The sequence below is a fragment of the Schistocerca americana genome, chromosome 2 (assembly GCF_021461395.2).
Source record: "Schistocerca americana isolate TAMUIC-IGC-003095 chromosome 2, iqSchAmer2.1, whole genome shotgun sequence".
Lineage (NCBI taxonomy): Eukaryota > Metazoa > Arthropoda > Insecta > Orthoptera > Acrididae > Schistocerca > Schistocerca americana.
The window spans coordinates 128308500-128330989 of NC_060120.1; the positions used below are offsets into that span (position 1 = coordinate 128308500).

Below are 22490 nucleotides of genomic sequence, written 5' to 3' on the forward strand. Positions count from 1 at the left end.
CAGATTATTCTCGCACTTTTTGTTAAAGTTACTACATGAGCTCCCTGAATATGCGGTTCAACTCAAAATTTATTGGGGATCTCCATGTACCATTAGTGTCCTGAACAGCTCCATACACTTTGAACACATCCCACATTCTAATATTCTGAGCTGTTGTTTATAATTACTCATTACTATCCAGGTGTGACATTTGTAGGTTATCAGTGGCCTGATCCCCCCCATGAACCATGGACCTTGCCGTTGGTGGGGAGGCTTGCGTGCCTCAGCGATACAGATAGCCGTACCGTAGGTGCAACCACAACGGAGGGGTATCTGTTGAGAGGCCAGACAAACGTGTGGTTCCTGAAGAGGGGCAGCAGCCTTTTCAGTAGTTGCAAGGGCAACAGTCTGGATGATTGACTGATCTGGCCTTGTAACAATAACCAAAACGGCCTTGCTGTGCTGGTACTGCGAACGGCTGAAAGCAAGGGGAAACTACAGCCGTAATTTTTCCCGAGGGCATGCAGCTTTACTGTATGATTACATGATGATGGCGTCCTCTTGGGTAAAATATTCCGGAGGTAAAATAGTCCCCCATTCGGATCTCCGGGCGGGGACTACTCAAGAGGATGTCGTTATCAGGAGAAAGAAAACTGGCGTTCTACGGATCGGAGCTTGGAATGTCAGATCCCTTAATCAGGCAGGTAGGTTAGAAAATTTAAAAAGGGAAATGGATAGGTTGAAGTTAGATATAGTGGGAATTAGTGAAGTTCGGTGGCAGGAGGAACAAGACTTCTGGTCAGGTGACTACAGGGTTATAAACACAAAATCAAATAGGAGTAATGCAGGAGTAGGTTTAATAATGAATAGGAAAATAGGAATGCGGGTAAGCTACTACAAACAGCATAGTGAACGCATTATTGTGGCCAAGATAGACACGAAGCCCACACCTACTACAGTAGTACAAGTTTATATGCCAACTAGCTCTGCAGATGACGAAGAAATTGAAGAAATGTATGATGAAATAAAAGAAATTATTCAGATTGTGAAGGGAGACGAAAATTTAATAGTCATGGATGACTGGAATTCGAGTGTAGGAAAAGGGAGAGAAGGAAACATAGTAGGTGAATATGGATTGGAGGAAGCCGCCTGGTAGAATTTTGCACAGAGCACAACATAATCATAACTAACACTTGGTTTAAGAATCATGAAAGAAGGTTGTATACATGGAAGAACCCTGGAGATACTAAAAGGTATCAGACAGATTATATAATGGTAAGACAGAGATTTAGGAACCAGGTTTTAAATTGTAAGACATTTCCAGGGGCAGATGTGAACTCTGACCACAATCTATTGGTTATGACCTGTAGATTAAAACTGAAGAAACTGCAAAAAGGTGGGAATTTAAGGAGATGGGACCTGGATAAACTAAAAGAACCAGAGGTAGTACAGAGATTCAGGGAGAGCATAAGGGAGCAATTGACAGGAATGGGGGAAAGAAATACAGTAGAAGAAGAATGGGTAGCTTTGAGGGATGAAGTAGTGAAGGCAGCAGAGGATCAAGTAGGTAAAAAGACGAGGGCTAGTAGAAATCCTTGGGTAACAGAAGAAATATTGAATTTAATTGATGAAAGGAGAAAATATAAAAATGCAGTAAGTGAAACAGGCAAAAAGGAATACAAACGTCTCAAAAATGAGATCGACAGGAAGTGCAAAATGGCTAAGCAGGGATGGCTAGAGGACAAATGTAAGGATGTAGAAGCCTATCTCACTAGGGGTAAGATTGATACTGCCTACAGGAAAATAAAGAGACCTTTGGAGATAAGAGAACGACTTGTATGAATATCAAGAGCTCAGATGGAAACCCAGTTCTAAGCAAAGAAGGGAAAGCAGAAAGGTGGAAGGAGTATATAGAGGGTCTATACGAGGGCGATGTACTTGAGGACAATATTATGGAAATGGAAGAGGATGTAGATGAAGATGAAATGGGAGATACGATACTGCGTGAAGAGTTTGACAGAGCACTGAAAGACCTGAGTCGAAACAAGGCCCCCGGAGTAGACAATATTCCATTGGAACTACTGACGGCCGTGGGAGAGCCAGTCCTGACAAAACTCTACCATCTGGTGAGCAAGATGAATGAAACAGGCGAAATACCCTCAGACTTCAAGAAGAATATAATAATTCCAATCCCAAAGAAAGCAGGTGTTGACAGATGTGAAAATTACCGAACTATCAGCTTAATAAGTCACAGCTGCAAAATACTAACACGAATTCTTTACAGACGAATGGAAAAACTAGTAGAAGCCAACCTTGGGGAAGATCAGTTTGGATTCCGTAGAAACACTGGAACACGTGAGGCAATACTGACCTTATGACTTATCTTAGAAGAAAGATTAAGGAAAGGCAAACCTACGTTTCTAGCATTTGTAGACTTAGAGAAAGCTTTTGACAATGTTGACTGGAATACTCTCTTTCAAATTCTAAAGGTGGCAGGGGTAAAATACAGGGAGCGAAAGGCTATTTACAATTTGTACAGAAACCAGATGGCAGTTATAAGAGTCGAGGGACATGAAAGGGAAGCAGCGGTTGGGAAGGGAGTAAGACAGGGTTGTAGCCTCTCCCCGATGTTGTTCAATCTGTATATTGAGCAAGCAGTAAAGGAAACAAAAGAAAAATTCGGGGTAGGTATTAAAATTCATGGAGAAGAAATAAAAACTTTGAGGTCTTGAAAGGAGGATATAAGATGAACATCAACAAAAGCAAAACAAGGATAATGGAATGTGGTCGAATTAAGTCGGGTGATGCTGAGGGAATTAGATTAGGAAATGAGGCACTTAAAGTAGTAAAGGAGTTTTGCTATTTGGGGAGCAAAATAACTGATGATGGTCGAAGTAGAGAGAATATAAAATGTAGACTGGCAATGGCAAGGAAAGTGTTTCTGAAGAAGAGAAATTTGTTAACATCCAGTATTGATTTAAGTGTCAGGAAGTCATTTCTGAAAGTATTCGTATGGAGTGTAGCCATGTATGGAATTGAAACATGGACGATAAATAGTTTGGACAAGAAGAGAATAGAAGCTTTTGAAATGTGGTGCTACAGAAGAATGCTGAAGATTAGATGGGTAGATCACATAACTAATGAGGAGGTATTGAATAGGATTGGGGAGGAGAGAAGTTTGTGGCACAACTTGACCAGAAGAAGGGATCGGTTGGTAGGACATGTTCTGAGGCATCAAGGGATCACCAATTTAGTATTGGAGGGCAGCGTGGAGGGTAAAAATCGTAGAGGGAGACCAAGAGATGAATACACTAAGCAGATTCAGAAGGATGTAGGTTGCAGTAGGTACTGGGAGATGAAAAAGCTTGCACAGGATAGAGTAGCATGGAGAGCTGCATCAAACCAGTCTCAGGACTGAAGACAACAACAACAACAGTGGCCTGATCATGACATTTAACACACGTGCACTGTATAACGCCCGTATGTACCTTAAATAAGTTCAGTTATAAGATAACTGCCAACAATCATTAAGTACAAACAGTCCCTAACGTAAGAGGAACTATTAACCGTTAGCAATTCAAAATAAAATGCGTAATAGTTTTAAAAAATAATACTCAATATAAAGCAGTTATTAATTAATATGAAGGCCCTTAAATCCTTGGTTACTTCACTAGAAATACGACAGAAAAGGATTTCAATTACTGGAACACAACGTCTCAATCATTCTGTGCGTCCAGAATCTGTTCTTTGATACAGCAAAGAAAATATCTGAAATCTGCTGTTGAAGTAAGGTGGGTAAACTGTTGGTGTTTTCTTATCATGATCAGTTGAGAGTGCATTTATTATTTGACCAAATTTCCTTTCGACGTTCAGTTCTTTGAATTTTTGGTATGCCAGATATATCGTGCAAGTGAACCTCTAAGAAGTGCTGGAGTGATAAATGTATCTTTCGAGTGGTAAACATGTATTCCAAGGCTCGAACACTGGGAGAGTATTCCGGTTAGAGATTCTAAATTGACCTGAGGGTCAGAGGATTTATACCGATGCAGATGGAAACTTTATGAACGCTGAAATGTGAATAGTAGTAATTATACACCCAAAAAGAGACACCATCTTGCAGTCGTTACCAACAGCTGCAATTAGTTGATGTTCCGGAAGTAAAAAAAAAAAATAGTGTATTTGCTGTGTACTCACGATTTCATGGAATACAAGCTTTTTGTACCGGTCCTTTATTTACCTTCGTCCGCCCCCAGTAGCTGAATGGTCAGCGTGACGGATTGTCAATCCTCTGGGCCCGGGTTCGATTCCCGGCTGGGTCGGGGTATTTTCTCCGCCCAGGGACTGGGTGTTGTGCTGTCATCATCATCATCCTATCATCCTCATCGACTGCAGGTCGCCGAAGTGGCGTCAAATTGAAAGACCGGCACCCGGCGAACGGTCTGCCCGACGGGGGCCCTAGCCATTCGAATAAATAAATAAACTAAGTCTACCTTCCGGAGGATACTTCCTAATATCGTGTCGGACTTGCTTTTGCCCTGCGTAGTGCAGCAAGTAGATGTGGCGTGGAGTCAACAAGTCGTTGAGTCGCTGGAAGTCCTCTGAAGAAATATTGAGCCATGCTGGCTCTATAACTGTCCATAATTGCGAAAGTGTTGCCGATGCAGAATTTTGTACACGAACTGACATCTCGATTATGTCCCATAAATGTTCTATGAGATTCACGTTGGGCGATCTGTGTGGCCAAATCATACGCTCGAATTGTCCAGAATGTTCATCAAACCAGTCACGAAAAAGTGGCCCATTGACATGTTTGCGTACACGAAGTCGATGAATGGCTGCAAATGGTTTCCAAACGGCTGAACAGAACCATTCCAGTCAATGATCGGTTCAGTTGGACCAAAGGACCCAGCACATTCCATACAAACACAGCCCACACCATTATGGAGCCACCATCGACTTCACAGTGCGATGTTGCAGCTTGGGTCCATGGCTTCGTGAGGCGTACGCCACGCTCGAACCCTAACATCAGCTCTTGCACTTGAAATCGGGACTAATCTGACCAGGTCACGGTTTTCCAATCGTCTAGGGTTCAACCGAGCCCAAGAGATGCGCTGCAGGCGATGTCCTCTGTTAGCAAAGGCGTTCGCGTCAATCGTCTGCTGCCTAGCCCATAAATGCCAAATTTCGTCGCACTGTCATAACGGATACATTCATCGTACGTGCCACATTGATTACTGCGGTTATTTCACGCAATATTGATTGTCTGTTAGCACTAACAGCTGTACGCAAACACCGCTGCTCTCGACCATTAAGTGTTGGCCGTCGGTTACTGCGTTGCCCGCGGTCAGAGGTAATGCCTGAAATTTGGTATCCTCGGCACACTCGCCATCCGCTGTGGCCGAGCGGTTCTAGGCGCTTCAGTCCGGCACCGCGCGACTGCTACGGTCGCAGGTTCGAATCCTGCCTCGGGCATGGATGTGTATGATGTCCTTAGGTTAGTTAGGTTTAAGTAGTTCGAAGTACTAGGGGACTGATGACCTCCGATGTTGAGTCCCATAGTGCTCAGAGCCATTTGAACCACTTTTTTCGGCACACTCTTGACACTGTGGATCTCGGAATATGGAAGAACCTAATGATTTTCGAAATGGAATGTCCCATGCGTCTGGCTTCAACTACCATTTCGCGCTCAAAATCTGTTAATTTCCGTGGTGCGGCCACAATCACGTCGGACACCTTTTCGCGTGAATCAGCTGAGTACAAACGACAGCTCCGCCAAAGCACTGCCTTTTTCTACCTTGTGTACGCGATACTACCGCCATCTGTATATATGGCTCTTTGTTACCTCAGTGTAATTTCTGTCTGCTGGTCCAACCTCTACTCTTTCTAAGTGCAGTTGGAACCTCGGAGTTTAGATCAGCTGTGCAGGAGTTTGGATAACTCAAGTTCCTCTTGAAACAAAGTGATGATTCCGATACTTTTGGAAACAATTTTACGCGCATAAACAAAATGTTTCCTAGAACAACGGCTGTCTGATTGCATAGTCGCAGTGAAATCGCATGCGCTGCACATCGTCTGGACTATTCGGACACCGCAGTAGACCTGTTTACAACTTCGCTGAGAGAGGACAAGGAACGTTACAATATCATCCGCTAAACCATAATTACTTCAACCACACGAGGCGTTCCTCCCGGTGATCATTGTTATTTATTTTACTATAGTATAGCCTTTCAGATCAGTTGTTTAACCCTTCTCTCTAAGATTATGAATAAGATTTTGTGATTCTTCGGGTAAATCAAACACCCATTGCTTTTTACCTGAAGCTTTATTCAGTTTCAGCATTACACACCTAAAACAACAATATCATAATAAGAAGAAAAAACAGCGCCCACCGTTCAACAACCGCTTCATTTTATCGGATAGCAGTCTTAATGAATGTATGAAACAATTTTTTCGCGAATATAGTGTTGCGATATAAGCTACACACCTACTCTCTTTAAGCCTGTGACTATCAAATTCATGCCAAGCAGTTCTGAGCATTCAATTAACGCTGTGAAGCGTTCTAAGCTCAGTACCTACCATCGAACTATTAAGTCTCTTATTATTTTTGAATTTTGTAAAAATTTACGTTGCCACGTTACCGAGGCGTCTAAAAACATAACAAGCGAATATAAATTTTGGCTCCTGTAAAGACGAGTTTAACGAAAGTTTCCAGTAAGTGTTTATCACATCGAAATTAGGTTTATTCTACAGCATCACAGATGAGGGGAAAAGTCCTGATTTTTAACGTTATTTATTTTCCTTTTTTCTTTCGTGATTCATTTTAGTGTACGTCATACCCATATTTTAAGATTCTAATTGAGATAGAAATTATGAACTAGTCACAGAAATTTCTTAATCCTTCTTCATCAGATTATTTAACTAGTCAGCACTTTTAACTTTGTTATCCGTTTCACACCAATTCCGAAACCCAAAAATATACCGCTACCGGGGTCTGCTATTTAGGATCACAGTGAGATCGCAGAAGATGTCTCTAGGACAACAAAAACAGAAAAAATATAAATGTTCTTAGGGTAACGATGTCGTACTTCTATAGTACGAAAGATTCCCAGTTTCTCAAATTTTCAGACATACCTTGAAAGAAAATTCGAATTAATAATAAGAAATTTGCATTTTCTCGGTCACTACAATGTTACCCGTCTAAAAAACGTAGCCAACCTAAATGAGACGAATAGAGAAATAAATTTGGTCAGGTGCAAGTAGGACTCACCCACTGAGGGTTCCGTACAAACTTAATTATGTGTATAGACAGTTCATCCATTCCGTGGACCGAGGAACTCGACAATTTTTGACTGTTAGTGACGTACTGGCAAGCTATCTGTCTTCAGGTTGCAAGACTTTCAAGAATGTTTTATACTCATGTTTGTAGTCGTATAACAAATAACAAAAGCCATATTTTTCATGTGATATAATTATAAATTAACAATTTTCTGATTTTTTCCTTTATTTGTACTGTAAAATCTTGCTTCTTGTCAAATTCCATGGTTCTGCCTCATTGTTTTAATCCTATAGGTTGTAATGAATGAGTTTGCGAGTGTCAAAATATGTGACACATAAGGTGCTATCCAAAATTTTCGGGACTGGTGGTGCCATCTGTTGAAAACCTTACCTTTGGACTAATGGTCACCATCACCCTCGATGTAGTCCCGATTCTGGACGTACACACCGGTCCCAGTGCTTCCGCCACTGGTCAAAAGTTCTGTTCTTTGAAGGTGTTTATCACCACCAGCGATGCTTCTTGAATCCTCTCTAGAGTGTCGAACCGACCGCCTTTCAACCTGACTTTCAGTTTTGGGAATAGCGCGAAGTCGCAAGGTGCCATATCTGGCGACTGCCTTTCAACCTGACTTTCAGTTTTGGGAATAGCGCGAAGTCGCAAGGTGCCATATCTGGCGAGTACTGTGGGTGGGGTACAACCGCCATGTTGAAACTTCCTGGCAGATTAAAACTGTGTGCCCGACCGAGACTCGAACTCGGGACCTTTGCCTTTCGCGGGCAAGTGCTCTGCCATCTGAGCTACCGAAGCACGACTCACGCCCGGTACTCACAGCTTTACTTCTGCCAGTACCTGCAAGAGCACTTGCCCGCGAAAGGCAAAGGTCCCGAGTTCGAGTCTCGGTCGGGCACACAGTTTTAATCTGCCAGGAAGTTTCATATCAGCGCACACTCCGCTGCAGAGTGAAAATCTCATTCTGGAACCGCCATGTTGTTGTTTGCCAAAAAGGTCCTTGTGAGCAAAGACATGTGACAGGGCGCTTTGTCGTGATGCAGCAGCCAGTTCCCTTGACGCTAAAGTTTGGGCCGTCGTCGCCGCACGTTTTCACAGAGCCATCACAAAGCGTCACAGCAGTATGCAGGATTCACTGTTTGGTTGGGTGGGACGAATTCTTTGTGCACAATTCCCTTGGTATCAAACAAAAGGATGATCATGCTCTTCACTTTTCTCTTCACCTGTCTCGCTTTTTTGGGTCTTGGAGAGCCCGGGTTCTTCCACTGGGACGATTGTTGCTTTTTCTCTGAGTCGTAACAGTAAATCCAGCTCTCGTCGCTGGTGATAACCCGTGACAAGAAGGTTGGATCAACAGATCCGGTGTGACGAAGGTCCGTACACACTTCAACATGCTATGCCTTCTGATCGGCAGTCAAGATCCTAGGCACAAATTTTGCGGCGACAAGATGCATGCCCAATTCATCAGTCAACATTCGTTGACACGTCCCATAACCAATACCCACTTCATCCGCAAGGTCTTGAATGGTTCGACGTCGATCCGCACGAACCAGTTGTTGAAGTTTGCCAACAATGTCTGGCATTGTGTGGCTAACGGGCCTTCCAGTGTGAGCATCATCTTCGACATCTGTACGGCCGGCCCTGAACCGAGCATGCCACTCAAACACACGCATTGGCTCATGCTCAGTCCCCCAAACACTTGTTGAATCATTGCAAGGGTTTCTGTGGCACTTTTCCCGAGATTCGCACAGAATTTGATACACATGTGCTGTTCTGTTCGCGGATCCATCGTAAAATCGCCACACACCAAACACAGAGCTTTTCGGAAATCACTGTGGACACGCAACACGTCCTCCTAGCTGAATGCCACTCTGGACACTGACTCATCAGATATGCAGCTCTCGCCACCTAGCGGTGCAATGATCTACTACTCCTACTTTCCAGATGGCAACACCAGTCCAGAAAATTTTGGATTCCACCTCGTAAATAGCCGTATCTTTGATTGCACTAACTTAGAAGCTTAACATTTTTACGCTACCAAAGGACTGTAGACCTCAGTATATGATCTAAATTTCAACTTGATACATGTATTCGGTCCTGAGAAAAGGGGGTCTTAACAAATCGTCGGATAACAAATGGCAAATTTTTTCGTGTGATATACTTACAAATTGACAATTGTCGGTTTTTTTTCCTTTGGTTGTAATGTGGAAATTTGCTCGTTGGCAAATTTCATGATTCTAGGTCAACGGGAGGTACCCTGCAGGTTTTGATGAGTGAGCTTGAAGTACTAAACTATGTGACATAAATGCTTGCATTGACTTAGATACTTCACTTTTTTTTTACATTGCCAAGGAACTGTAGACCTTAGTATATGACCTAAATTTCAACTTGATACATCAATCCTTTCCTGAGAAAAAGGGTTTTGAACAGTCTGACTGGTAGACAGAAAGACAAGAAAGTGATCTTACAAGGGTTCCGTTTTTACTGAGTGAAGTATGAAACCCTATAAAAACACAGAAGATGCAGATGTCCCATTTCCACTGAGAATGAAGATGAAAGAAAAAATGTATTGCGCTTTTCTAAGTTCCAATTCTTGTAAGTATTCACAGGTCAATGTTTTCCGAAGAAAGCACGAGAGTATAATGTGGATATTACAATTTCTGGAATAATTCGTTACTTTATCACCACAGCGACGCAGCGCGTTTTGGATATGTAGAACTTCATTACCCAGTATAAATTTAAAGCAAGATGTTTTAGGTCGTACAGAACAGAAAGCTCTCCGGAATGCTCACTGAGCTGCGGTTTGACACGACAAAGTAGACTCACTCATTGATGCATGAATCTGTGACGGATTAGCATGACGACATCACAGAAAGTTTTTGTGTTATGCTAAAACTGCAGACATCGTTTGCGGCACCATCTCTCATTCCTTAATGCCCTACCGTAAGCTTCTATTGCATGTATTTTCTAAACCTAGCTAATGTCAAGAAGACGAGGTGAGACATAGAAACGACAACAAGCTGAACGTTTCTAGCGTTTGCACCGGAAGTTTTATCCAGATAAGACGAGCTAAAATACACTAGAAACTGAAAATCTTCACCACAGCAACTATGCTTTGGTTACTGAAAGAAAAAAGTCGCAAAATATAAAGAACTATTTGGAGACATATTGCCTTTTTTCTTCCGTTTTCCTGCATTGTGAAATGACGGTAATCTTCAAGAGAAGTTCCAAGCCAATTACAAATTCTTAGTTGACTGAAGATCATTTGTTAAAGAAAGGAATACGGGTGAGATCTTGTCTCGTAACGAAATTAGCCCGGGGAGTGTTAGCACTGTCAGAATCACTCGATTAACATATTATTCGAACCTCTGTTGTCTCCCACGCGTGTAAAATTTGTAATTATCAGTGGCTGCATTATCACCTAATTAAATGACTGGAAAACTCTCATTGTTTCCAGATCACCACTTTAGATTCGGCTAACGGAACGTGAGCGTTCACACAAATGCAGACAGCTAATCTGAATGTTTGTTTGTTTTATGATTGTATCTATATTCAAACAGGAGATGGGTTGAAAATGTAAATGACGAACAAAATAAATATTAGCAAACCGACTATCATTAATAACTGCCGTACGTAACGGACCCGTCATGAAATATTAATTGTGCTGAACAATGGTTTAATTAGCATGCAATGATTAAGCGTTTCATTATTATGTGTGTATCAAGAGTGACAAAACAAAATTCCCAGTAGTCGTTGCTCCCTCTGCTGTTAGCCTCAACACATGCCTTACGCAGATGGCTCCACTTCCAACGTTTCGTTGATGGGATACTAATCAGTCCCGAAAAATCATAGTTAATCCCCACCTACGGATTTTCGATACTGCATTAATTATTGTAACAGAAAGAAGACTATGAGAAATTCATAAGCTGAGTAATAACTATAAGTCCATCGTAAATGTTGTGTCCATAAAAGTGCCAAGACTTGCGAGAATGAATCAAGAAAGCGCTGCACATATTCTTGAGCGCCGGTAAACTTGAGGCAGGCTTGATATCTTCATTCCCTGAACACCACTGCTTCGCAAAGATTTTCAGTATCGTGCATGACAGATATGTACATTTATTTACCTACTTATTTACTCTTTCAGGATTGTAACCTGTTATGTTGGTACAGAGCGGGTAAAATCATTGATTTGTATTGAAAACTACTATTTGCAACTTACAACTGATGTGTTCTATACTAATACTCATATATAAAGGAGGAACGTTGATCCCAAAAAACTCAAAACGTTCTCGAGACATATTTGTCTTCGTTATTGTAATAAACATTCGGACACAGGCCACATATTTTTTTTAAACAACAATGCACAGATTTTCTTTGAAAACCGATTGCTATTAAGAAAATGCTGTGCTGAAAAATGTGCGGATTCGTGTTCTTTTTTTCGAAATCGGTTTTAACTATGATAGCAGGACATTTAAACTATTAGAAAAACTGTTTCTTCCATGTATATTGTTTCTCCACAGATATACAATTTTAAACAAAAATCGTATACGTGATAACGTTCTGTCCTGCTTTCCTCCTTGCAGTCGGTTTTCATAGAAACTCTTTGTGTTAGGAAAGTTGTACTTAGGGCCCCCAGATTTTTAAACAGTTTTCGTCAGAAAACAAAGTGACTGTGCCGATGATGGTGAAACTTCACTGGAACATGTATACATGAAAGAAATGTTTTATAATTCTTTACCAAAACATATTTGAAATTGGTAGGTTAATTACTGTGCGGCAAAAGGAATTAGGCTTGTTACAACCTCAACAGCTGAGAATATTTCCCACGTGAATCAAAGTTCGACGTTTGAGTCCCAAGGTGGTACATAATTTCAAGGGTCGTGTTGCTGTTTAGTGCACAGTTACAAAAAAATGTGGCTCTGAGCACTATGGGACTTAACTGCTGAGGTCATCAGTCCCCTAGAACTTAGAACTACTTAAACCTAACTAACCTAAGGACATCAGACACATCCATGCCCGAGGCAGGATTCGAACCTGCGACCGTAGCGGTGATGCGGTTCCAGACTGTAGGGCCTAGAACCGCTCGGCCACTCCGGCCGGCGCACAGTTACACAGTTAAAGTTGTATTCTGCTCACTTGAACATATTCACTGTTCACTAGAGTCTTTGTTGGGGTCAATACTATCTGTACTAAATATAAGACACGAATGTGTCTCATGCTCATGCTCAAAAATGTCTCATATTCTCCCCAGTCTCTGCTAATTCGTCCGAGGAGTTGCCAATGTGACAGCTTACACTCAACGTATCTACTCTTCATCATATATTCTACAAGTTACTGACAGTTCAAGTGAAAAACATAATTGTGGGGAAGAAAGACTGAAGAAATAAGTCTTTAATCTAACGAATAACCGCAGTTTCTATCGGTGGGAACTTTGGACATTGAAAACATCGTACCACGCGTACATTCTAAAAGGAAAGACATCATGCTACTCTTACAATAGGAACTCCACCTGTTCCACAATTTCATCTCAACAACATTAAGTTATTCTTTAAGGTCAAAGTAGACCATGAATCACAGGTCTACATGCTCTGTCGCCGTCATTGCTGATGGAAGGAGCAACATCTCCACAGCTACATACATAGTCCGCAAGCCACCAATACAGTGCATGACACAAGGTGTCTTGTACCCTTTCCTGTTCCACTCGCATACGGTTCCGTATGAGACCTGATTTCTCTTATCACACCCTTACGATCAAACGGCGAGATCTGCGCTGGAGGCAGGAGGATCGTTCTGCAGTCTGTCGCAACTGGCGGTTCTCAGAAACTTTCTCAAAAGCGTTTCGTGGAAAGGAAGCCTTCTTTCCTTCTGAGATTTACGAGGGGCGTTCAATAAGTAATGCAATACATTTTTTTCTCGACCTGTCTGTTTGAAATAAGTTAGGTTTTACTAAAAAGAAATTTCATTTGCACTTCATTTCTTCCAATACATAACATGACAAAGATATTTTAGTGATATCGAAATTCCTCTAAGAATGTACTCGACACTCACGGAAGGCCATTTTTCAAATTTTCTATAAAAAAAAAAAACAGGCTCCGAATTTTCATATTGTAAGACAGGCTAACGAGGAGAAAACGTCAATTCCCAGAAGCTTCGCTGAATGCAGGAGGGGTCAAAATAAGCGAACACGTGTCTCGGCTTATCCTTAGATATTCGACTGTTTCTGAGAAAACGACGCTCAGTTTTCGAGGTAATTTATGATCCTTTTAGCGAGCAAACAGCTCAGCCGAAGCCGTGACTCAATGGCTAGCGTCGCGGCTTTCCATTTTTGGCCCTGCGTTGGGAGACCCGATTATTATTTTTATTTTTTTTAAATTCATCTACCCATGTTCGTAGAAGATTACTGCACAATTGTTTTGAAATAACGGTGTCCTCATTCGTCTAGTAATTGTATGTCTGGTGATGAATTAAAGAAAAATAGGATAAAAGTAATGGAAAAATTATTTGAAATTATTTTCGATGAAATTCCTGTAGTGTATCTTGATTTACAATCAGCTGCAAGCGCCAGTCTTCGGAAAAGCAATCCGTTACGCGTAGCTTGCTGCAAAAGTATTGCCAATGCATGAAACTTCCAGCGATCATTACGACGTTCCCTAGTAAGATTCGTACGAAGAAATGCCATTGTGACAAACCTGCCTTCGTGTGTTTGGAATTTCTCTGTTTCGTATGTTTTTACGATGGATATTACCCAAGGGAATGCACCAAATCTTCCTGAAGAAAATACATAAGAAAAAATATTATAATTAAGGACTGATATAAGAAGGAAATATGAGAATTTAAAGATATTGTAAACCGTGACAATATCATACACAGATATGTATTGTTGTTGTTGTGGTCTTCAGTCCTGAGACTGGTTTGGCGCAGCTCTCCATGTCACTCTATCCTATGCAACCCTCTTCATCTCCGTGTAATTACTGCAACCTACATCCCTCTGAATCTGCTCACTGTATTCATCCCTTGGTCTCAATCTACGATTTTAATCGCCCACGCTTCATTCCAGTACTAAATTGGTGATCCGTTGATGCCTCAGAATGTGCCCTACCAACCGATCCCTTATTTAGTCAGGCTGTACCACAAATTTCTCTTCTCCCCAAATCTATTCAGTACCTCCTCCATTGTTACGTAATCGACCTATTAATCTTTAACATTCTTCTGGAGCACCACATTTCGAAAGCTATTTCCTTCTTGTCTAAACTATTTATCATCCATGTTTCACTTCCTTACATGGCTACACTCCATACAAATACTTTCAGAAAGGACTACCTGACACTTAAATCTATATTCGATGTTAACAAGTTTCTCTTCTTCACAAACACTTGTCTTGCCATTGCCAGTCTACATTTTATATCCTCCATACTTCGACCACCATTCGCCATTTTGCTTCCCAAATAGCAAAACTCATTTACTACTTTAAGTGTCTCATTTCCTATTCTAATTCTCTAAGCATCATTTGATTTAATTCGACTACATTCCATTATCCTCGTTTTGCTTTTGTTGATGTTCATCTTATATCCTCCTTTCGAGACACTATCCATCCCGTTCAACTGATCTTCCAGGTCCTTTGCTGTCTCTGATAGAATTACAATATCATCGGCAAAACTCAAAGTTTTTATTTCTTCTCCAGCGATTTTAATATCTACTCCGAATTTCCTTTTGTTTCCTTTACTGCTTGCTCAGTATACAGATTGAATAACATCGGGGAGAGGCTACAACCCTGTCTCACTCCCTTCCCAACCACTGCTTCCCTTTTATGCCCCTCGACTCTTATAACTGCCATCTAGTTTCTTTAAAAATTGTAAATAGCCTTTCGCTCCCTGTATTTTACCCCTGCCACCTTCAGAATTTGAAAGAGAGTATTCCAGTCAACATTGTCAAAAGCATTCTCTCGTGGCTTATTTAACTGATAGTTTGGTAGACTGGACTTAGGGGTTTAAATACAGCCGTCATACGATGAGCACTCGTAAGGTGTGGCCCGGTTCTGAGCCATGTGGAAGCGTCTCGAACATTGACGCAAGGGTTGGCGATGAAGAAGTTTACGCCAACACCTCACCTCCCCTTCGCAGCCGAACTCTGGAAACGAAAATTTCATAGGCTACCAGGGTTCGTAATGGCTTACCTCTGAGTAAAGTGCCACAGCACAGGCGTGCGTTAGTGAACTAATTCAGGTGAGACAGGATAGAAATGGTTATCGAAGCCCTCCCACTTGAAACAGTCAGGAAAACGGACATATTTTTCTACCGAAACTAAATCTCTTGCTATCGACTATTATTTTTGTGGTGTCACCGCCAGACACCACACTTGCTAGGTGGTAGCTTTAAATCAGCCGCGGTCCATTAGTACATGTCGGACCAGCGTGTCGCCACTGTCAGTGATCGCAGACCGAGCGCCACCACAAGGCAGGTCTCGAGAGACGTCCTAGCACTCGCCCTAGTTGTACGGACGACTTTGTTAGCGACTACACTGGCGAAGCCTTAAGTTAATGGCTACGACCTAGCAAGGAGCCATTAACCATTTCTAGAGAGAGTCTCACTTGTATCATCAAGAACGCTGTATACAAATGATGGATTAAAGTTAAGTATTCCAGAAGCTACGTACTTTTCTTTATAGCATTCATTACGTATCCTGTTTCAGACCTCACGCCATCCTGCGTGAGTTAGCGCGTGCATCTTGGCCGTCTCTTTCTATTAGTGTACGTAGTGTTGGCAAGTCTGCCGACACTACACATAAATTTTTTTCTTAAGAACAACGTAATTTTTTTTCCTTTTCCAAAATGTATTTTATGTATCACGTGTTTCTTTTAATTAATAGTACACCAATGTAAAAGAAGGGATATATAACAGCAGCGAGAGATGTAAAGAAAAAGACAAGAAGACAATGACTGCAGCTTTGTTAATAGTTTTTAGTAGCAGACAAAACCTCCACAATTAGGGGGGTCATTCTGTAATGTTTACAAGTAAATGAATTAGCAACCTCAACTGCAGAGAGAGGTGTTAAGATAGTAAATTCGAAGCTCTGGTGCGAAGAGCAGCAGCACAAATTGGTTCAAATGGCTCTTAGCACTATGGGACTTAACTGCTGAGGTCACCAGTCCCCTAGAACTTAGAACTACTTAAACCTAACTAACCTAAGGACATCACACACATCCATGCCCGCGGCAGGATTCGAACCTGCGACCGTAGCGGTCGCGTGGCTGCAGACTGTAGCGCCTAGAACCGCTCGGCCACCCCGGCCGGCGATGACCTCAGATGTTAAGTCCCATAGTGCTCAGAGCCAATTTAACCAATGGACTCTCCTGGGCTCGTGACTATACGGGTTGGACCACAGACGACTGAAAAACTGTGCCCTGGTCAGAAGAGTCCCGATTTCAAATGGTAAGACTTGATGGTATGTTCCGAATGTGGCGCATATCTCACGAAACTATGGACACAATACGTCAACAAAGCATTTCTTTTCCAGGTGGTAAAGCTTTGTGCGGACCATCTTATGCATTATTTAATTTGTGATTCTTCAGTTTCTCTCGGCGTATTTGTTCATCGAACAGTCCACGGGTGCATTGCCGGTTCATAGTGTTCAACGGGCACAATATTTCGGCGATCAAACATATCTTAGCGACATGTTTGTGCCATTTAGCACACCGACGTCAGGTTCGAAGGCGAAACATTGTGCGCGTTGGACACTGTGAACCGTCAGTACACACATGGACTGTTCCATCATTATTTAATTTGTTTATGCAGTATTCCCGAATTACCAGTTGATTGGTAACAGGGCCTCAATCAATAGATAATGTAGCAAGTCGTGGAACAGTATAGAGCAGAAATGAAACTTCTAACTTAATAATGAAGTTGGTTTTGAGATTGCCAGTTCATACCCGTCATATCATGGATCCTGACCACACTCACTGGCGTTTCACTGTTGGCAACGGAAGAGCACTTTTCCAATAGACGCCGATAGCAGTTGCGTGGGGACCCAGCGGAACCAGTGCTGCGCGACTACCGAGTTACACATTCACCGGCTCCGATTACGAGCGCCTTCTGCCGCCGCGAAATAGGATGGCCAGCGGGAGCTGCACGGCCCAGTATCCGTCACAGTCTTCGACACACTTTATAGGCAGCCAACGACAGTTCACTCGTGTTTTAGCAGTGGGAGCCACACACCGTGTAACACCCTTCAGTTTCCCTCATGTAATATCTGGACTTTATTACTGTTTGTTCTTCTGTAAAGTTTCTTCGCAGAATTTGGAGAATGCTACAAGATAAGCAAAAGTTCTGTATATTGTACACTACTGGCCATTAAAATTGCCACACCAAGAAGAAATGCAGATGATAAACGGGTATTAATTGGACAAATATATTATACTAGACTTGACGTGATTACATTTTCACGCAATTTGGGTGCATAGATCCTGAGAAATCAGTACCCAGAATAACCACCTCTGGTCGTCATAACGGCCTTCATACGCCTGGGCATTAAGTCAAACAGAGCTTGGATGGCGTGTACAGGTACAGCTGCCCATGCGCCTACAACACGATACCACAGTTCATCAAGAGTAGTGACTGGCGTATTGTGACGAGCCAGTTGCTCGGCCACCATTGACCAGACGTTTTCAATTGGTGAGAGATCTGGAGAATGTGGTGGCCAGGGCAGCGGTCGAACATTTTATGTATCCAGAAAGGTCCGTGCAGAACCTGCAACATGCGGTCGTGCATTATCCTGCTGCAATGTAGGGTTTCGATGGGATCGAATGGAGGGTAGAGCCACGGGTCGTAACACATCTGAAACGTAACGTCCACTGTTCAAATTGCCGTCAACGCGAACAAGAGGTGAGCGAGACGTGTAACCAATGGCACCCCATACCATCACGCCGGGTGATACGCCAGTAAGGCGATGACGAATACACGCTTACAATGTGCGTTCACCGCGATGTCGCCAAACACGGATGCGACCATCATGATGCTGTAAACAGAACCTGGATTCATCCGAAAAAATGACGTTTTGCCATTCGTGCACCCGGGTTCGTCGTTGAGTACACCATCGCAGGCGCTCCTGTCTGTGATGCAGTGTCAAGGTTAACCGCAGCCATGGACTCCGAGCTGATAGTCCATGCTGCTGCAAACGTCGTTGAACTGTTCGTGCAGATGGTTGTTCTCTTGCAAACGTCCCCATCTGCTGACTCAGGGATCGAGACGTGGCTGCACGATCCGTTACAGCCATGCGGATAAGATGCCTGTCATCTCGACCGCTAGTGATACGAGGCCGTTGGGATCCAGCACGGCGTTCCGTATTACCCTCCTGAACCCACCGATTCCATATTCTGCTAACAGTCATTGGACATCGACCAACGCGAGCAGCAATGTAGCGATACGATAAACCGGAATAGCGATAGGCCACAATCCGACCTTTATCAAAATCGGAAACGTGATGGTACGCTTTTCTCCTCCTTACACGAGGCATCACAACAACGTTTCACCAGGCAACGCCGGTCAACTGCTGTTTGTGTATGAGAAATCGGTTGGAAACTTTCCTCATGTCGGCACGTTGTAGGTGTCGCCCCCGGCGCCAACCTTGCGTGAATGCTCTGAAAAGCTAATCATTTGCATATCACAGTATCTTCTTCCTGTCGGTTAAATTTCGCGTCTGTAGCACGTCATCTTCGTGGTGTAGCAATTTTAATGGCCAGTAGTGTAGTTCCGTGTTCGCTATGATTCCTACTCCTGTCCAGTTTCTCTACGAGGACAGCAGCTACACCACTCTGTATCGCACCTCTCCTTACCATTGTCTACGAAACAGCATCATCAATAACAGTCCTCACATTTACGTAATCACACTGCAGCAATGTTAACAAACCGTACCGAATAGTTTAAAGATTTATTTTTTTCGTTTTTTATTTTATTAGTTCATTAAATCATAGCTTGTACCGAAACGTTTTGTATATTGTAATAACAAACCTCAAATGCTGTGTAACAGGCTTTTTATTCAAACACTGCTCACCACAGTTTCAGCCTTATGATATACAGATCCTAAATAAGGTCCTTCTTAACAGACGGTACCAGTTAGGGAACGCAACAGGCTTGGGAAGTTACTTTGCGAATGGTGTGGCTTGGAAATGAGACGGCGCACGCTGTGTGCTGGAGCCACGGCCGCAGTGGCAGCGTCTGCGGCGGCGGCGGCGCCGGCGCGGCAGTTTGTCTTGCGGGCGGCGTGCTAAATGGCACATTAAGAATGCGGGCGCGTTTTTATTGCGGGCGAGAAAGCGTCATTTTGGACGCACGAACGATTCCGCGTTCAGCTCGCGCAGAAACTGTGCGGGATTAAGCGGCGCTCCCTTCTGAAATATGGCCAATTAAAGGATGTTCGCGTCTGCACGACGAGGGTATGTTGCACTGTGGTTGCACTCCTCTGATTACAGAATTTCCCTGTTGGCTTACGTCGCTCTCTGTGTCCTTACAAGTACGACGGGAAGCAACGTTTGTGTTAAAAAGCTTCAATTTTCCTTTGAAATAAAAGGAGTGTCTTTTCTTCCGTCAATGGCGCTTGTTACAGACAAATGGGACATGTTAATGTATTGCCTGTTGGCTTTTGTCTCGGGATATTCAACTGGCGTCTGTTTAATGATTTTTCTAACGTGTCGCCAAGACAATGGTTGGCACTAACAAATAAATATTTACTTTATCCGTAATGGATAAGCATAAAATATTTGCCCTTCATATTGGGAAGGTAACGGCCTTGCCGCAGTGGATACACCGGTTCCCGTGAGATCACCGAAGTTAAGCGCTGTTGGGCGTGGCCGACACTTGGGATGGGTGACCATCCAGCCGTCATGCGCTGTTGCCATTTTTCGGGGTGCACTCAGCCTCGTGATGCCAATGGAGCAGCTACTCGACCGAATAGTAGCGGCTTCCGTCAAGAATACCATCATAACGACTGGGAGAGCGGTGTGCTGATCCCATGCCCCTCCTATCCGCATCCTCACTGAGGATGACACGGCGGTCGGATGGTCCCGGTAGGCCACTCGTTGCCTGAAGATGGAGTGCTTTTTCATATTGTGAAATGGAAGATGCACCTTTAACAATAGATAGTGCCGGTGAAGCATCAGAAAAATCATTAAACAGACGTCTGTTGAAGATTCCAGGGCGAAAGCCAACAGTCAATATGTCAACAAACGGGTACGAAAACCTCAACAATTTTGTAATGGAGACATATGATTTGATGTGTACTTCGGTATTAAGATAAAAAGCGATGTTATTCAGATGAAGATGCGGAGTATGTGTAACTCTTATTTTAACGGTAACATGGTCTTGTATTTAGTTTTCCATTCTGCTTGTGGTACGAGGTTTTCAAGGGCCATTGCAGTTATGGTTCAAATGGCTCTAAGCACTATGGGACATAACATCTGAGGTCATCAGTCCCCTGGACTTAGAACTACTTAAACCTAACTAACCTAAGGACATCACAAACGCCGCGCGGAATTAGCCGAGCGGTCTAGGGCGCTGCAGTCATGGACTGTGCGGCTGGCCCCGGCGGAGGTTTGAGTCCTCCCTTGGGCATAGGTGTGTGTGTTTGTCCTTAGGATAATTTAGGTTAAGTAGTGTGTAAGCTTAGGGACTGATGACCGTAGCAGTTAAGCCCCATAAGTTTTCACACACATTTGAACATTTTTTGAACATCACACACATCCATGCCCGAGGCAAGATTCGAACCTGCGACCGTACCAGCAGCGCGGTTCCGGACTGAAGCGCCTAGAACCGCTCGCCCATCGCTGCCGGCAGTTTTGGTTTCCACCGACAGGAATTAGTGGGGGGTTATGTAGTAGATGAAGCTTAATTCGTCGTTGTCTCTTCCCCTTAATCATCTATTTTTTTATTTGAGTTTTCAGTATCTCGTAGAAGATACGATGATGAATGGATCTGTACAGGGTGAGCTGGGATATTGGGCAACACCATGGACGAGTTTTCAGAGACTGGATAAAATATGAGAAACTGTTATGCATCAGACGTCTTCATATCTTAAGCAATCATCCCAACAGACTCTTGCGAACGTGAACACACTGTGTCATTCGTTGCGGAGATAAGTCCTCTGACTTAAAATAACTTCGAGCGTACCCCGTCCATAACTTTTCACACGATATTAATGAACGACCCCGTGGATAACGTTGTAAGTTCCAGTGACATTGGTGCATGAAGTATATCCACCACACACGAGAAGTTAGCAGACGTGGATGTAGATGTTGAACTACAATACATTCATCTGTCCAGAATGGACACTAAGTTGTCACCTCATGATGGTAGCTGTTTCCCTAGAGCAACTAGCACGGTCTCTTGCTCGTTCGTAGCCCATTAGAGGTCTAGCGAGATTCTGAAAACACAGCAACAGAAGGCGTTATGTGTCATCTGTTTCCACACGTGCAGATGACCCACGAGCGTGCGGCATCGTTTTGTTCGACGGTAGACTGGTCGTAAGGGGGGCGTACAGATCTCGCATTGAACCACCAGATTTCTAGGTCGCTTGACCTCACGGTATTTAACATTTTTATATGGGGGCTTGCGGAACACTCGGCTACTTTGCGTGAAATGCCACGCCACATACCAACGGCGGTGAATGTGGTAACCAAAGTATGAAACAAGTTTAACCTTTGTCTGGATATTTGTTGTGAGTCCGGCGGAGAGTACACTGAACGTTTTTGCTGCTAAATGTAAAATGTTCCCTATGACTGTGTGTGTGTCGGGGCGGGGGGGTCTGAGTCTATGTCTGTCATAAAAGATACATCCTTGTAAAACCAGATGGAATTTCTTTTTTAAAAAGGCATTCTAGTCCTAAGTGAAATAATATATTTGATCCAAGTTTCTGTGTTCATTCTTGACGGAGATATAATCTTGACAATCCGGCTAAATCTTATTGAATCATTCTATGTTTCATGATACCCCCTACTGAATTTGGCATCACGTAATATTTTTATTACGTCGTTGATTTTATTTGTTTACTTTCGTGCAAGCGGTGTGAAACACCAAATTTAACAGTTTCACATTCCTTCGAGCACAGCAGATAGTTGATGTGAACGCTTTTCTAACATAGTTACTCAATGTCTAGTCAACTTTTTTTTTATTTTTTTATCAGTCTACTGACTGGTTTGATGCGGACCGCCACGAATTCCTTTCCTCATCTCAGAGTAGCA

The 22490-nt window shown here is 43.0% G+C and overlaps 1 protein-coding gene across 1 annotated transcript in view; it reads right to left on the reverse strand.

Annotated features, from left to right (window-relative positions):
* Positions 1-22490, reverse strand: part of LOC124593822 — a 179440-nt gene that overhangs the window by 64427 nt on the left and 92523 nt on the right. Inside the window, exon 3 of the mRNA XM_047132171.1 lies at positions 19402-19522. Coding sequence (XP_046988127.1) covers positions 19402-19522 — 121 coding nt within the window. The remainder of the gene's footprint in view (positions 1-19401; positions 19523-22490) is intronic.